General features: G+C 46.5%; 1 protein-coding gene across 1 annotated transcript in view; it reads left to right on the forward strand.

The window, feature by feature from the left end:
* Positions 1 to 17,312, forward strand: part of WTIP (Wilms tumor 1 interacting protein) — a 92,286-nt gene that overhangs the window by 10,214 nt on the left and 64,760 nt on the right. The window contains exon 2 of the mRNA XM_009320316.1: positions 5 to 326. Coding sequence (XP_009318591.1) covers positions 5 to 326 — 322 coding nt within the window. The remainder of the gene's footprint in view (positions 1 to 4; positions 327 to 17,312) is intronic.

Here is a 17,312-nt window from a genome sequence, read left to right on the forward strand (position 1 = left end):
GCAGCTGCCCTCGCCCCGCTCCTCCCTGCTGGGGCCCGGCCTACAGGAGGACGGCGCCGTGCCCGACCTGGGGGATGTCTACCACAAGATTCATGCCCAGTCCCCACCGCGACACGACCAGCAGCACCCGGCCGCCGCCCCCGAGGCGGCGCCCCCCTACACCTACAGCCCGACTAAAGGCTCCGCTTCGGCTCCCAAATTCAAGCTCCCCTACCAGGTGACGCCGTGCCGGGAGAGCGGCCCCAGCCAGGCGGAGAGGCGGCTGGAGGCGCTGACACTGGAGCTGGAGAAGGAGCTGGAGATGCACATGAAGAAGGAGTACTTTGGTGAGTGAGCCGCCGGGGTGGGGTGCGTGCGGCTGAAGGGTGGTGGTGTGCGGGGCCTGCCCGGAGCTGGGTGGGTTTGGCTGTGGAGAAGGCGAGCATGTGATGCCCAGGGCTGCTCTGGACCAGGTACCTGCTGAAGTCTTGTATCACCGCAAATGCTGTCTGTCTAACTGGTGTCAGAAGTGCTTGTACCGTAGGCTCGTTCCTGGTGTTTGATCTCTCTCCCGTCTATTCCTTACGCGGTTTACCAGGATGTGGTGCTTCCCCTTCCATGTGTGGATGGGAGACTTGTCTGAGGTGTTACAGAAGCTGTTCATGCTGTTGGGGCTTACAGTGGCTCTTGTTTGTCTCCTTTCCTCTTGGGCTGCTGAAGCTTCACCGATAACCTCCAGCATCCCTGAGGCTGTGGCATTTGTGATTGTGCTCTTGGGCTGTCTGTGATAACTTTTATAGATGATGAGCATGGCTGATGAAGCAATTTTTAGTGTCTTGTTCAATAAAATCTTTGTGCTAGTTCAGAGTGCCCGTGGGAGCCCCGGTATTGTTTCTGCCCTGCGAGGCCTCACAGGGTCCAGTCAGCATGCAAGGCTGGGAGGGGGGGTTTCGGGGAGAGGAGAGCCCTCTGTCCTTGCAGAGGGTAAATCATTTCCTGAATTTCTGTTGCTGCTTTATAGAACAAAAGTAACTTCTTGAACTGAGTGAACGCATTTCGTAGTCATACTAGTTCGTATTAAGTTCCCCTGTCTTTCTTACTTTGTACTGGGTGGAAAAGGCCAAAAAGCCTTTGAAAGATGATCCTGGAGCATGCAAATACTGCCCTGTTTCTCCTGCACTGGGGACTGCGGATGAGTCAGGCTACTGCCAGACCTGGGCAGCCCTCAGGAGCAGTTCATTCCCTGCTTGAACGAGGAGTGAGGGCTCTCACGTAGGAGCTCCCGGCAGAGGAGGGAGAAAGGGGCCTAGGAAGACAACGGGCTGTGGATAAGCCAGCCCTCATCCGTGGCCTTTGAGGGGACAGTTATCTGTTGTGCCTTTGTATGCTGCCTGGGCGCAGGGTAGAGGCTCCCTGGTGGTGTGTGATTTCCGACAGACATGAGCATGGCTGAAGATGGAGACGTGCGTTACCTTGGTCGCTGATTTAAACATGAGGATTCAGACTGCTTTTGGCACAGCATTAGTGTGCTCTGCATGGAAGGGGAGGAGTTGCAGGGCTCCTTGTAAGTGTCTGCGAGATGCTTGTAGTGAGACAGACCTGGGCTGATCAGCAGAGGTAGCTGAGCGAGCAGTACCCTCTCCTACAAGGAAAACCTTTCTGTGAACTGCAGTGGCATAGTTTCTACAAGCTCTTGTGCCCAGACGAAGGAAGCTGACTGCAGTGCTTACTGCCTCCCTCCAGCCCATGTAGGGCTGATAAGACAGCTCTACAGATGGTCATCCATGGCATCTTTTGCAGGGTCTGGCATCTGGTGTGGTACTCCTCACCAGCTGAGGACAATAACAGTGCACTTATGAGTAGGTGCAGAAGCTGGATGGGAGGGTTTGTTAACACACTAGTTGCAAGAAATGTTGCCTTCAAAATTTCTGTGGTATACAGTGAGAGATTGAGAAATAAGATGTATTCAGAGTAAGAAACAAGTTACAGCTGTCCTGAGCCTCCGAGAGGGGTTTCCAGTGGCCAGGGAAGCTGGGTGTGCCCTCAGGGACTCCAGGAGCAGCCCCAGGGGAGTCTGTGTTGTGAGTGGGTTTTTCTTATTTATAAGAATTTGCCTGTTGTGAGTGTCACTACTTGCAGGTATATTCTGTAGCAACGTGTTGCAGCATGCCCTAAACCTCGGCATATGCATCCTATGTAGGATCAGCAGTAAGCTTGCGCCTTTATGCCTAGAGAGTGTACATACCAGCTGCCCTGCAGGTATTTGTTGTAGCAGCACAAAGAAGCGCTGCTGTGACTTTCACCCTGCAAGCAGATGAAACCCAGAAAACTGGGGTGCTTTAAAAGAGAAAGTTGATTTCTGTGAGTTGTTGAGGTTTTGATAAATCCTGGTGGGCTTGATCCTGCACTTCTGGTTCAGATCACCCATGGAGGCGAATGCTGAGCTTCAGCTGAGCAAGTACATGAGGGGTTGGCAGCGATGACTGCAGGCTGATGGGTCAGAGACAAGGAAAGCAAGAACAGGATGGGGAGAAATCTGCTATTCAGTTCGACTTACCTGAGGGGGTCTTAAATAAGGTTAATAATGGGAAGCAAGGAGAAATGCATTGATTTGCGTAGCAGCTTGCACATACTACAGCTGAAGTCTTTGCTTATGCGTTCACTCCCTTAGCACTGGTGTCTGGTGTCTCACTCTGAAGGCAGTTGTGGGGTGTTCTGTGATGCCCATGGAGAACAGAAGTGTTGAACCAATAGTCTAACAAGGTAGAGGGAACAGAGGAGATGGTTTAGTGCACCTTAATTAGGTGAACTCAATTGTCTAGTGAGTAAATGCTTATATGAGGACACTGGTAATTTTACTGTATACTGTGCTCTCCCCCAAAAAAAGAAAACTTTGAAAAATTGAGCATTGTGTTATTTTGAAACTGAGGTCAAGTGACTAACCAGTCCTGTTTGGAGGAGCAGCAACTCTACCCTGCCTTCATTCTGTTTGTGGGTCAGTTTGTCTGAGTGTTCCCCTAACTGCGCTTGTGCTAGCCATCCCTGTCTGTTCTCCCACACCTCACTGCTCTGCTTCAGGAGGAACCGCTGGTCTGGGGCAGATACATACACGATGGAGGATGTGCAGGGTCTGAGCATCGGCGAGGCTCCAGGGGAGCCAACCAGTGTGCAGCCCGGCAGGTCTAGGGGACTGACAGCCGTCTCTGCCCATTCTGGTATAAACGGCTCTGAGCACTGCTGTGCTGGCAGCTCGGCTTTACTGCCTCACCTTCTCCATCCTCCCCTTTCTTCTGGCAGGCTTCAGTGCATCTGTAGAGAGAAGGAAAATGCCCTTCCAATGCAGTTGGTTTAATATGACTGAAGATGACAGTGCTGCAAAAGGAGCACGTTGCATCTGCCCTACACCCAGTTACACAGTTGAGAGGTAGCACCCTGCCACTTCCCACCAGCATGTTGCAGCCACATGTGCTCACTGATCTTACAGAAGATGAAGCGTGCAGAGAAGGAATGGGAGAGAGAGGGTTGTTTTGGGCTGGATTGGTGAGCTGCTCCGGTTCATCCTAGTCGATGACGTGGCTGGAGCTGACCCAAGGGAGAGGGTGCAGACAGAGGGCTCTGCAAGGCTGAGACCGTTCCTTTGGCAGCAGCCTGCAGTTGGATTGGGTAAAGCTGTGATACTTCATTCCCTTGTAACTGCTTCCTATGCAACTCCTGCCCAAACTGCTTCATCCTCAACCTTCTGAGACCCCTTGTCTGTCCCTTGTCAAGGTACTGACAGTTTAGTAAATGTGCTTGGTTTAGTGGCAGCTGCTGAGAAGAGAGGTAATAAAAAAAGTACTTTCACTCACTTTCATAACTGTTCTCAGCTGAGCTTTCGTATGTGATGAGGTGAATTGTCAAAGTTGTGTTTCAGGGATGTTTTAAATTGAATGTGCATCCTGAGGTGTCAACAAGGCATTTGTGGGTGTTGGAAAGTCATCAGCTCAGATGCTGGCTTAAATTCTCTTTGCAGAATTTGTCAGTCTGATGTCTAGGCATTAAAAAAGAGAGTTTAAGGCAAAAATTAGATTTTTGGCATGCTCATCCAAGTCAAAGCAGTCCTTGTGGGACTGACTGAAGACCTATGGCTTGTCATCTACCAGGAAGGGAAATGTCATTGTGTTGAACAGTCATGCTGATTTTTGTTTTTGAACAAGATCTCTCTGTAGGTCCTGTAGTTCTGCTGGTGTGTTGTCAGAAATGGAAGGAGAGTCAACAGAGGGGTGCAGGCGGCAATCTTGCGCTCCCGGCAGCCCGTGCTGTGCTACAGCTGTTGCCCAACAAGGGCTGTCTGCTCATCTTGGTCAGGGTGGTGGGATCCAGTGCAAGAAGTGACTTAATTGTCTCACTATCTTGAACTAAAGAGGAGCTGGAAAAGGCACCATGAGATTAGGGAGGCAGGGGGAATGTGGATTGTTTCCTGCCTGTGCAAAGTCTAGAGAGAGACGAGCAACTTTGCAATCTTGGTGGTGTACTTTGACACCCCTGTGCAGTGCCCTTTGTGAAGGTGCTTTTCCCCATCTCTGCACATCAAGTGTCTTCCCCGCCCCTTGCTGCCATGTCACTTCTGTCTCTCTCATGTCTGATACGCAGAACATAGCAAGTTCGTACCACGTGGTGGTACTCAGTGGGAAACAAGGAGTCCTGTCAGAGAGCTGTCACCTTTCTTGTCTTCCACAGGCACCTTTGTCTGACCCTTCTCCACCCTGAGGGAAATGGCCCCTTTCTCAGTACCCTGTAGGAGGTTTACTGAGCAAAGCAGGGGTCGGTTGATGTCTTAGAATGAGACACAGAGTCTGGATTCTGTTAGTAACTGTAGTCATCTGTCTAGCAAAAGCCCGTTCTTACCCTAGCAAGTAGGCTTGACTTTTGAGAGCTCCTGGATCTTTCCAGAAGGCCACCTAGTAGTTACAGCACACGTTTTTTGGAGCATCACCAAGAAATGCTGCTGATAACATCCTGTTGAAAAGCCTTTGGCCTGGTAGGTAGAGTGAAGGGAAGAAATCCCTAGACCCATCTGGGCCCTTTCTGCCCTTTATGTACATAGTCATCCATGCAAATCCGTTTCTTTGCATTGAGAAATCCTGCTGGCATTGCAGGATTGGCTTTTGGGCCCTACAATATGCTTGTGAGTTCAGAGTTGTATGTTCGTGTTTATTTTGTGTGTGCAGGTTGATGTGACGGAAGGGTCTATATATAAGTGAGATCAAAATTAAGACACATAACAGTGGTAAGTCCCTAGAAGCTGCATTGCTTAAAGATTAAATTTGAAAATCTGAATGAAATTTAGGTGAGCTTGCAGTTGGTGACCAGAACACTTGAGATATTTGCTAAAGTGGTGTTTTCTGTCTTATGATTTCCTGAAGCTTTCTTTGTGAAATACTAGAGCTTTCCTATTTCCATCAAAGTAGAGGTAATGGTTGATACATTGTACTGGTTTTGGAAATAAGCAAAGATTTATTGTCCGGGAATTTGTATTTCTCTTTATCTGGGCCTAGAAATCCATTCACCTTGATAAGCAGCTGAGATCCTTCAGCTTTTGCAGTTGAGGCTGTCCTGTGAAAAATGATTTCTTTTCCACCAGATTTGAGCCTTTAATAGGCAAACATCTAAATAGAAATAAACTTACATGGTGTGGTCTCCTGAAGTGTTCAAACAGGTCATGTACTTAAGAGTTCAGTTTTGCTAATCTCCCAATTACAGCTGGAAAATACGTTGCTGAAACTGATTTGAGAGTGGTCACGCTTTTTTAGCTGAAATGCAAGAAATCCCACCAAAACGGGGTCAGGTAAGGGAGGTGTGTGTTCACTGGGGAAGGTGGAAGAAGAGCTGCAGTGGGAGATGCTGGGGTATGTGTGAATTAGCAGCATCCTGGTGGCTTGCAGCTACCAGGAGCCTGCCCTCCTGTCACTGATCCTACACTGAGACAACAGGCAGTGCAGCCTGTGTGTGTGTGAAGGGGAGGGTGAATGGTGCTGCTGCATGTGCCTGCGTGCATGAGAGTAGAGGGGAAGAGAGTGAATTATGGACTGAGTCAAGAAAATAATGGTGAATAGCGATAGGGAAAGCCTGGAGATGGAGGGTCATCCAGAGGGAGGAAGGAGTAGGAAGGTGCGGGGAGAGAACGTAAAAGAATTCAAGACAACAAAGAGGGATGCGAAAAATAAGTGTGATAACGCAAATCAAGAGAGCTGGAAAAAAGAAGTCTGTTTTTTTTTTTTTCTTGTCTGTGGTATGAAATGTTCCCATGAAGGATGTGGAAGTGGTTCTAGATGGCTTCTTGCAGTCCCTGCTGGCTGTGCACATGCTTCTGAGTCTCCCTGAAGCTCGGAAGTGATAAACTATGTCATATGTAATAACAGGAGGGGAGAATGTGGAATATAAGTGTGTTTATATTTTATTAAGTACTAGATGCATGCAACATGTACAATTAACATTAAATGGAAATTTGGGCAACGGTAACTTGCACAGAAGCATGTGTTATGAATGGGACAACTGCTTTCTTACCTTCAGTTCCAGGAAACTTGACTCTGAATAGGGGTATTATTTGATGGTGAATGTTTCTTGCTTGTTTTTGTTGTTTGTGCTTTTACTCTTGGGTTCTCTCTGCATTGTTATAAAAGCACTGCGTGCAGAGGGGGATAGCGACTTGCAAAGAACTGCCATGTGTTTTATTAGGGCTACCACAGGTGAGGTTTCTGGTACAGAGGTTTGGATGTGTAATAGAAGAGTTGGCATAGGCACTGCTGTGGTATAGTAAATCCTGGTGTAGTTGTTACCCTTTCCTGCCGCCTTATGGTTTGGGGAATGTACCTGTGTGCGTACCCCTGTGAACGTCGTACCTGGTAGCTTTTGAGCCACAAGGTGATTCAGCAATGTGCCAAGGGGGAGGGAAGGGACGAGCCACCCAGCTCTATGGGTCTGAAGTAAAGGCGATCGTTTACATGCAAAAATGCATGCAGAGAAGGAAGTTTCTTTTCACCTGTTTCAAAGAGTCTGTATCCTTGTAGAAAGGATACTGGTTTGCAAGGGTTGAGTAGAGCCCATGTTGCAGTTTGCTTTGGTTTGGAGCGTGCTGTGCCCGTGGTGATCGCAGAGTCACGGGGCCACTGCATGAAATGCTGAGCAATTCATTAGATCTGCTTGTTTTTTAGGGCTCTGTCACAAGCGCCAAGCCAGGTCTGTATTGCATTCCTCGAGTAAGAGGCTCTCAAATTCCCAGAGGTAACATCAGGCTTTTAAACACACCCTTCCTCCTGTGCCCACCCCCCCAAAAAAAAACCCCAGTCAGGTGTTCCCTCTTAGGTGGGTCAGGGAGACATCTTAAGGATGTTGTGAAAGGAACAGGTAACTGTCAAAGTAGCTGTAGTTACATGACTGAAGTTGATGCTTCTTAGTGGAAAATTTCACTGAAGTTGTATCATTTTTACAACCTTACAGTTTAAATGTAAAAATGATACAACTTCGTGTGATCCCACCGATGGCTTGGTGGCAGCAGCAAAGATGCCAGTCTAGGCTGAAATCCTTAATATCCATGGTTAATGAATTAGGATATAAATGTCTCTGTTACAGCCATATGGATATCGGATGTTTAGAAAGCCTTCTCAGAGCAAGAGAATTTGCCAAATGCTAAAATGATTATAAAAAAAGAAAAAAAAAATCTGGCAAAGTAATTTTCAGATGTTTAAATGGGTTGTTCATCAATGGAAAGAAAATAAAACAGCAGCGATAAGCCAAACAGTTTTACTAAGACGAAAAATTTTTTGCAGAAGTTTAGTAAGCTCTGGGCTTGGCCTCCTAGCTACATCATATGTCCTAAAAGCTATCACAGGACAATGCTTCACTGCACATTGGCAGAGTTATGGTCTGGGGTTTTCCTCAGCAGCGCCTGGAGCCCCACGGTGTTGGAGGGGCGTCTCCTTTGTCCCAGACCCAGCTTGGGCACTGGCAGAGGATGTAATCCTGCAGTGCTGTCTGGCAATGGCTGCCTGCCAGCCGAGTATTTGGGCAGCTGTCCTTGTCGGGGTGAAGGTGTTGGGACCCTGCTCCCCAGGTCCCCTGCCCTGCTGGTGGGAGAGGAGGTGCAGCCACTCCTATGGTGTCTCAAAGTCCGTGCTTTGTCTTGCAGCCTGCCAAAGTGGAGTGGTTCTGCCATCGGCATTAGTTGTGTCCAAAATTATTTTCTTATTCTGTGGCTGGAGAAATTAGGTGTCTCTTAGAGTATAATGTGGTGTTTGATTTTTATGCCCATCCTGGACAAAGTGCCTCCTCTCTGACAGGTCTGGGAATGTATGATATAAAACAAAACTGAAGCAACAAAAAGGAAGAAATGCGGGAATGTGCATGGTGTCTCTAAGTTTTATTATGAGCTTAAAAAGGCTCGTTTTGGAGGGCTGCATTCAACTGCCTGAAAGGTTCAAGTCCTGGCAGGATGGAGGTACCTGAGGCTGTGATGTGGCATAGCTTGGAGATGCTCCAGGGGCGTGACAGCTCCCAAGGCTGGCAGCAGGATTCCTGTTGGCTTGTTTGGGAGCAGGACCAGCCTTCCACTCTTAACAAAATTAGCAGTAATAAATGTTAATGTTTGGCTGGATTTTTATGCGATTTTTCACTGTGCCTGTGTGGATGCTGTCTCTGAAAGTGGATTTTGTCCCTTTTTTCTACATTGGAGCAGATATTTCTGTTGTGTGGTATCTCTTTCTATTAACCTCACTGTTGTTTTAACTCCCTATCAGCATAGTCTTGCTTGTTACTGTGCCGTAAGACAGAGGAGCATAAGAAAACATCCAAGCAAGTCATATATCTCTTCCAGCTGGAGTATTTCACGTTGTCTGAAACTTCATTCCTTGTTTTTTGGAGCAGTTTTACAAAATCTCTAATGTCACATTTATGTGTTCCAGCAAACTTTTAAGAAAAGACCTGTGACTTATTAAGGGAAAAAAAGCCCAGTACCCCAGAGCACAAACACTCATTTAATGCTCAGCTGAGAACTACTGTGCATGTAAAACATGTAAGAGCTTACACAGGGGGACTCAGCTGGGGGTAAGGATTTATTGCTAGTGACACCTATTTCCAAATTTGAGATGCTGGAAAAGTTCCTCTCAGCAGGTTTTGCATGAAAACCTTTAGGCAGTTGGGTTTAAACCTCTGTGTTCCCGTGTTGTTGCTGGGGTTGTGGTGGTGCGCATGTGCTGACAAGTGCAGCTCAGCCATCATCTCACCCAGCGTGTCGGCGAGCCCTGACCCTCCCTGCTGCTGAGAGAAGGGGGCAACAGTAGCAGCTACTGCATGACTTGGAAGAAGGGATATATTGGGCTGATTTGGTGCTGCCTGTCGGGGTTGGGCTGGTATGGGGTCTGCCGATGGCTGCTGCATGCTGCAGGCATGCTTAGAGTTTCCCCCGTGATGAGTTTTCGGGAACTGATGTACCTAACAGAGGACTGAGTTCCTCCAAGTGCCAGGGATAAGAAGTCAAATGACTTTGAAGAGGGATGTGATTGGGTTGGAATAACACAAATACTTAAGGCTAGATTTGGGGGACATGGTTAATTCTAAAGCCTTTAATTGCAGGCAGCAGCACTGAAATGCATCTAGCTTGCTGGTATTAATGTGGGTTAATGCTTGTGTGTGTGAATATTGGGAGAAGTGCAGGGAATGCAGTGTGTAAATGTAAAGAATATTAATACCGCATATTGTCATGAAATAGCCAGGGAGTAGATCAGGTGGACAACGAACAGGCATTTAATAGATTACAAAAGGTCATGTCCAGCTATATACCATTGCTTTTTTAAGAATTTGGCTGAATGAGGCTCATTTCAGTTCCAAACGTGTTTATAGTTTTTGTGAAAAGTAGATAGCTATTGTGGAAGAACTGATGGAGACTCTGAGATGTTTTCCTGGCCATCCAAACACTTATTTAATAATATAACTGTTTCACTTGCGACATGGCAGAACTTCTGGAAAGTGAAAACAAGATGTTTTCTCCCTTTTAATGTGGCCATTTGAAAAAATTAAAAAATTTCAAAGTTAAAATAAAGAGAAATGAAAAGCTATTCCTAAATGCAGTTTGACAGTTGTGCATATTTAGATGCTTCAGCTCTCTTGGATCATATTTCTTGTGGTCCATGGAGACCCTGTGGCCTCTCCCAGGCACGGGAAATACCCTTTTGTTCTGGTGGTCATTGCATAAACCTTTCTCCTGTGCTGCAAGCTCATCCCCAAGCATATGCGGTGCAGGAAACTGGGATCCCCTGAGTAAAGCTCCTGGGCTGGAAGTTGGGTGGTTCTGCTGTACTTTTTCCATCTCCCTCAATGTTACCTCTGTGCTGGCAGTCCCAGCCTGTGGGGTTTCAGGGAGCATCGGGTAAGGCCAGTCCTGAACCTGGGTCCCTGGCTGGGTCAGTGTGGTGTGTTGTTGAACTTGAAACACAGGGCCAGGCAACTCATTGTGGATGTCCCAAACTTAAATGTGAGTAATCTGAGGTTCATTTTTGTGCCTGGGCTTTGCATGTGCAAAACTGCAGCATACGAGATTGGAAACCTTTGTTAGAAAGGGATTTCTAACAAGGTGGGAAGAAGTACGATTGTTTTGTACTGTAAGAAATCAAGTACTGACCTGACTGAATTGAGACAGCTGAGGTCTCTGCTGCCGTGGCTTCATTCTGTTTTCCTGGTCTTGCAGATACGACATTGCCTTCAGTAGCGTTAGGGTAGGATCTTGGTTTTGTGTTCTGTCTTTGTTTCTGGTGTGAAATTCCTACTAAATCCATTTTTTTGGGCCAGATGTTGAATGATTGGAAAATAATCGCTGGGAGAATGGTTCTGAGAAAGGGGATAGTGAATAAACTTTGCCACTTATCCATGGTTTCCTCTGCTCAAAAAAGCGTGCTAACCCGGCCATATGCTGCTGTCTGCTGCCCTGCCTGTTCTTGTCATCAATGTGAAACGCAGCAGGATTAGACCCATGGTCTCTGTGGACTGTCTCAACCTGTCACTCTTCTTTCCACCTCTCCATAACTAAGTTAGGTCAAAGAGAATGTTGATTTTTGGTTTTGTTTTTAAAAAAAATAAAAAATGAAAAAGGTAGAAGCAGCAAAAGATACTGGAGCCTGACATCAGCTGAGACAAAACAACTGTTTATACCAGGCAGTGGAAAGAGCTGTAATTGGTAAAATGCTGGATCTCTCGATGTTTCTCTGTGTTGTGGCAGCTGCCATGCTGTTAACCTTGAGCATCCCAATTCTCAGGTGTAGATGAGGGAAACAGGTAATTCCTCAGGGGACAAGGCAGAAGTTTTGATGAATGGCTAATAACTGTTGCAGCTCTTTTTTTGCCAAGAAGTTATGTGAAAATTCTCTGCAATTGGTGGGTTGCCCATTTTTAATCAAAGCCATGTTTCCCAGATCTAAACACTCAATAGAAAACAGAGCTGCACAGCAATCAAGTGTGTTAAAGTCCAGATTTTGAGCTGGTTTGAGAAATAAGCATGTAACTTTCTGAAGTGTAGGTCAGTAGCTGGTGGTCTTGGAAAGTGTGTTGGCTTGTACCTGTTCCCGGCTAGAGCAGGGCTGAACCTCTGTAATGCAGCCCTTTAAAGCAGCAGTGGTTCACAGCAAGTGGTGCACTTGCTCTGGTGGAAAACCCCTGTGGCTCAGGTGCAGGCCTTAGTGACTCAGAAAAAAACCTCAAGACATCTCAAAATAAAATCCATGCAAGGTATTAACTAATTAAACTTTTATTTAGAAAATGGAACACTTATCTGGTAAATCCAGACCTCCCTTATTCATGACAGTCCTGTTTAGGTCACAGGGGCGTGTTTGACTTGTTTCTGGCAGCTTGGAGTCATCTCTAGTTGTTTTTATTACACCACAGAGATCCAGTGAATAAGTAAGTTCACATCTGTGTTTTACCCTTGCCATGTTTCTCTGCCTGGCCTGCCCAGCTGCCTCTGTACCTCCCAGGACGTATCCGCTGTGGAGCTGTCGGGTATATGGCTGCTTTGTGCTTTGGCTGTAAAAGCAATGTGCGGTTTGCCTGGGAACTTGGTATCTTGAAAGATAGACACCAATTTCTTGCAAATTATGATGTAAATAACAAAGAGCAGGTGGAGTTAATGGTGTGAGAGGACTATAATGCTCTGTTAAGTCCTGCTGACCTCTTTTAGCTTGTACAAAGCCAGTTATCAGCACTGAGTTCCCAAGTCGCTCCACTCGCTTGCAGGAAGATGCAATGGGTTTATGGAAGACGCGTGTGAATCCTAGGAAAGCTCCCTGTTGCAGAAGCTGGAATCCCACCGTTTCGGGGCACTGAAGTGTCAGTGTGAAGAGACTAGATCCAGAGACTGAACCTGACTTTTTCGTGCATGTGATTTCGACAGGGTGGGGTAGAGGTTGTGTCCAAAGTGGAGTTCTGCATCATCTGCTTCTCCTCTCCTTGTCTTCTGCCCAGAGCAGAAGTCACTTAAAGGTATCAAGACCCAAACCTGGAGAGGATGTAGAGAGCAGAGGAAGAGGTACAGGCATGGGTGATGCATGTGGCACCCATTGCCTCTGATCTGCAGGTGGTTATAGAGAGCACCCTGACAACTGTGTGTGCTGGCATGAAGTGCTGGGGGCTCTGGGTACTGTTGCCACTTTTTTTCCTTTGGTTGCCTTTTTTGCAGCAAAATAATAGGTCCTGCTTATTGATACTTAATGTTTTTTCCTGAAATTTTGGCAGCCATCAGGTGTTGTCTCAGATGCTGTTTTACAAACAAGTAGAAAAAAGCTTGCTGTTTTGCTTGGCCTGGCAGGAGAATCTCCCCATCTTACTTCTGTGTGTTAGTTTTGAGGGAGACTTTGCTCAAAAGGCTGGTGAGAGCAGCTGTGTGGGGAGGTGTTGCCCAGTCTTGGAGAGTGGTGCAGGGCTTCCTGGCAGCTGCACAAGCAACACCTGCAAAGCAGGTCACTGCCCAATTCAGAGAGAGGAAGAGAATCAAATCCATGGCAGGTTAGGGCTTGGAGCTTTGAATGCAGCACAGGGCAGGCGCAAGGCAAGGTTTGCTCCTTGCTGTAGTTTCTGGCAGAGTGGAGGCGTGGCAATTCACTCGCCAAATCCCACATTGCCCTAGAGCTTGAGAGCCCTTGTGCCGTGGGGTGGAAGGACTCAGGAGTGCCAGACCATGCTCTTTTGAAAAACAAAACCAAAAAGCCTTTCTGACCTATTAGGAAAAGGGGAAAAGAGAAGGGTTAGCTTGGGTTAGGCTGTAACAGCCTTGCATGCTGTGTAAGAGCAAACTGATGTTACTCTTTTGGGAAAAGGCTTTCTCAGCCCCTGTTCCACACCTGGGAGGAATTCAGGCTGGTGAAGAACCAACCCAGAAAGAGGTGATCCCCAGAGGCTGATTTGCATTTATTCACAGAGAAAATACTTTGAAGATGCTCCAAGTGCAGACTTGCAAATCAGCTTCCTGGTGTGCCAAGTGTGTGAAGCTCTGCCTTTCCCTGCTGCCGCCTCTGCTCCCCACCTTGCAGGGGCTTTGCCTGGCTTCTCTGTGGGGATGGTAGGAGTGATGACACAGGCAGCAGTGGGGAGCAGCTCAGACCCATCTGGCCGCAGCAGTGGCCTGGCTCTGGCTGGGCATGCCGTCTCACTTGTGTTCATCTAATTTATTTCTGTAGCTCATGAAAGAGGGAGAAAAAAACCCACAAAACAAAACACACTAGCTCCCGAGCTTAAGGCCAAATCTTGGACTCCTTTGTGGGCAGAACTTCCTTTGAAATTACTGGGTGTTTTGCTTGGTTAAAGACTGACAGATTGGGAAACCCGGTGTTAGATTATTGCAAGGTCAGAGAAAGGGTGCACTGCAAGTTCTGGGGGAAGTACTTTCTTTCGTTTTTCTGACAAAGTACCCCATGAATAATGAGTATTGGCTTAGAGCTTTTTTGTTTCCAAATAGGTCAGTCCACACAGCATGCCAGCATGGGCAATTTCTAACACTGCTCTGCAGGTGGGATGACAAGTGGAGGGGCTGTCGAAGGCCACTGTGCCTGGGTCAGAGCAGAGCGGGGGACTTGTGGACCTGACTGCCCTGTCCACCAGCAGTGCTGTATGTTGTGCCTGGGGACTTTCAGCATGGAGATGAATCCCACCCGTGGGAACCAGAGGTCAGAGGCAGCAGTGCTAGTCGGGCGAGGGTAGGCTCTGGGCTGCTGCTGAGACCACATGACCGTGCACAAACATGAGCTGGACCTGAAGCCACAGATGTCAGGGTAACAAATGAGAGAATATTTTTTTCCCTTTTCCCCTTTTACATCCAAGTGTTTCTTCCTCCAACTCTTCCATCCCGCATGGTTGGGTGAGGATGATGTGTACCAGCTGATCCCAATAGTCAGGATTCCTCTCTTTCTCTCTTCTGATCTTTTGGGTGGGAGTTGTCCCTGCCTTCACTCCTGTCCCCTTTCAACCTGCAAATACAAGGCCTGTGCGGGCTTGTACAAAGACCATGGCTTCTGCACGGAGGTAGCTGCTCTGGTCCCTCAAGGTTGCTACGAATTTTGCTGTGATATTTAAAAGCAGAGAGGAAGAGGCATGTGGTGAGGGTGGGAACGGCTCTTCGGAGAGTGAGTCACTCTGGGAGTGCCCACTGTGACTGGATGGCTCACCAGCATGTACATTTGGGGAGCTTTTAAATTAATGTTCCTAACCAATGTATAGAATGCAAGAGAGCTTTGATTCAAAAAAGAAGAGGGGGGCTGCTGAGAGCTCTGGGAAATAGTGGCAATATTTGCTTAAGTTTTTGAGAAATATGTTATTTAACCTTTATTATGAAGCTTATGTCTGTGCATTTGCTGCCTGCACCTCCCCCCTGTTTTCTAGGCTTTTGCCATATCAAGGCATTGGTCCAGAACTGCCAGCACCTGGGCTGAGCTGAAAGTGACTGTAAAACCACTTTGTTTTTATTTTGAGCTGTTTTCATTTTGAGCACAGAACCAAATTATAGGGGCACTGTGGGGGAATGTTAGGTTGTAAGTTTTATTTTGCTTATATATGTTTTAAATTGGATTAGGACTGCAACCAAACTGCAGTGAGATTGGTGGGAGTCTTCCCTTCTCAAAGGACAAGAACTACACACCCAGGTGGCAATCATTTTTAAAAACATCTCCCTAAACAGTAGACATTCCTGTTTTGAAGAAAGATCAGCGGCCAGGGCCTGGGTACGCTGCTGATGCAGGCTCAGTTCTGCACACATAATTTCCTCCTGTAACACTACTGTTCTGAAAAGACTCGTTGCCAGCCAGAAAAAGTATTCAATAAGGCTGTGAACAAAATTGAATTTTTTGGACTGTGCAGCTTGCAGTTTCTCACCGAGCAGTTGACTTAGAGAACAGAGTAAGTGTTGTCTTGGGGTTTAAAGTAGAGTAAGACTGACTCCAAGGTCAAGTGTGACCGTTTCATAACAAATAGTCGCATGTTTGTTTTTATCCTGCAGCTCAGGGCTAGGGCACTAACTTTTAAGCCTGGGGTGGGAAAAGGTGAGATAAGGTTGTTCTGTTCTGTGCAGTCTGGAGTGTAGATTTGAACAGTGAACAGTCCACATGTTTGATCCTAAATAGGAATAAAATATTTCAAGTTTTCTTCTCTCAAAGAGCTCCAGGATCAGGTCCCTGAGAAATAGTAGCAAGTAGTGCACTGGGCAATATTATACAGGGAAAGAAGAGGCTGGAGGACATCCAGTATTTCAGGTCTGAGTTGAAGGTCCTTCTGCTGTCAACAGATGCTTAGATATTACCTACTTCAGCAGGTAAAGGACTGAGATACCTGCCAGGATTTAAACCTAGTGCTGTAGAGGAACGCAGCTTTTTTTCTAGGTATGATGTAAGTTGCTCAGCTAACTCTTATGCGGTATCACACATCTTTACAGCATGTCTGTTGGTTCAAGGAAGGATAGGGAAAAGGATACATGTTCATCCTGTGTTCTCCCTGCCAGAGACTTGCATAAGCCATTCCTGTCAGCCTGAGTCACTCACACCACTGCAAGATAAAAGCTGTGGTTCCCATCGGATGAAAACCAGTGGGGAACAACTGTCTGTAGTGATCGCTTAAGTTTTTCTTGCTTTGCTTGAAGAGACATCTCTCTCTTTCTGGCTATGGTGGAAGACAACCAGAGAAGACTTTTTGTGACTGGTGCTAGATTGAAACAGAATCTGTTTTAATTGAGGATAAGCAATGATTGCTTCTCTAAATTGGACAAATAGCTCCTCTACAGAAATTATAAAATCCTTCACCTCTCAAAGGCACCAGTGGGAGAAGCAGGGGATGTGTAGACACCAGCTTAGTACCAACTCTGTACTTCACTCTTAACCTTACAGAGACAGCATAGTAGAGACAGTCTTCATAGATACAGTAAAAGCTACCCTTCTTTCCATGGAAATAATTACAGAAGAGGCTAGATTCATCTGGAAACAAAGGCTCTAGTAATTTAAAAAAAAGGCAAAATAAAAAAAACAACAAATACAGTAATCCTTCTAGCTAGTTTTCAAAAGAGAAGTTTTGTGAGTTGGTGGTTTTTTTTTTTTTTAAAGGGAACACTTACAAACTTATTTCTTAGTGGATACAGTGAAAGGAGAGATTCCAAAAGGACTTTGCTGCAATTAAGGGAATGGTTGCATTAGGTTGTGCTGCAGTGATTTAGCGCGTGAGAAGGAAAATCCCATCTGAGTGATTTATACACTGATCCTGAATGTTTTGATTAAAGGTCAGACTCAGAAATGCATTTATGCTTATTTGGAAGTCTAAAGAGAATCCACTGGGGGGTTAAATCTCTAAGTAGGAGTTGAATGTGTAAATATTCACAGGTAGCTCTTTACTTACCCATGTTATTTTGTTGTGAATTTAGTTAAGGAAAGCTTCACTTGGAAACTGAAGTCCAGTCTCTACTAGTACCTACAATAGAGGAGAGCATTCCTGTAGACTGTCCTGACTTGGGATACAGCATATAGAATCATAGAATCATTAAGGTTGGAAGAGACCTCCAAGATCATCGAGTCCAACCGTCAACCCAACACCACCATGCCCACTAAACCATGTCCCTAAGCGCCTCATCCACCCGTCTTTTAAATACTTCCAGGGATGGTGACTCAACCACTTCCCTAGGCAGCCTGGTCCAATGTTTAACCACTCTTTCAGTAAAGAAATTTTTCCTCATGTCCAATCTAAACCTCCCCTGGCGCAACTTGAGGCCATTTCCTCTCGTCCTTTCGCCAGTTACTTGGGAGAAGAGACCAACACCCACCTCGCTACAACCTCCTTTCAGG

This window comes from Pygoscelis adeliae, unplaced genomic scaffold, assembly GCF_000699105.1.
Source record: "Pygoscelis adeliae isolate BGI_AS28 unplaced genomic scaffold, ASM69910v1 Scaffold62, whole genome shotgun sequence".
Classification (NCBI taxonomy): Eukaryota; Metazoa; Chordata; class Aves; order Sphenisciformes; family Spheniscidae; genus Pygoscelis; species Pygoscelis adeliae.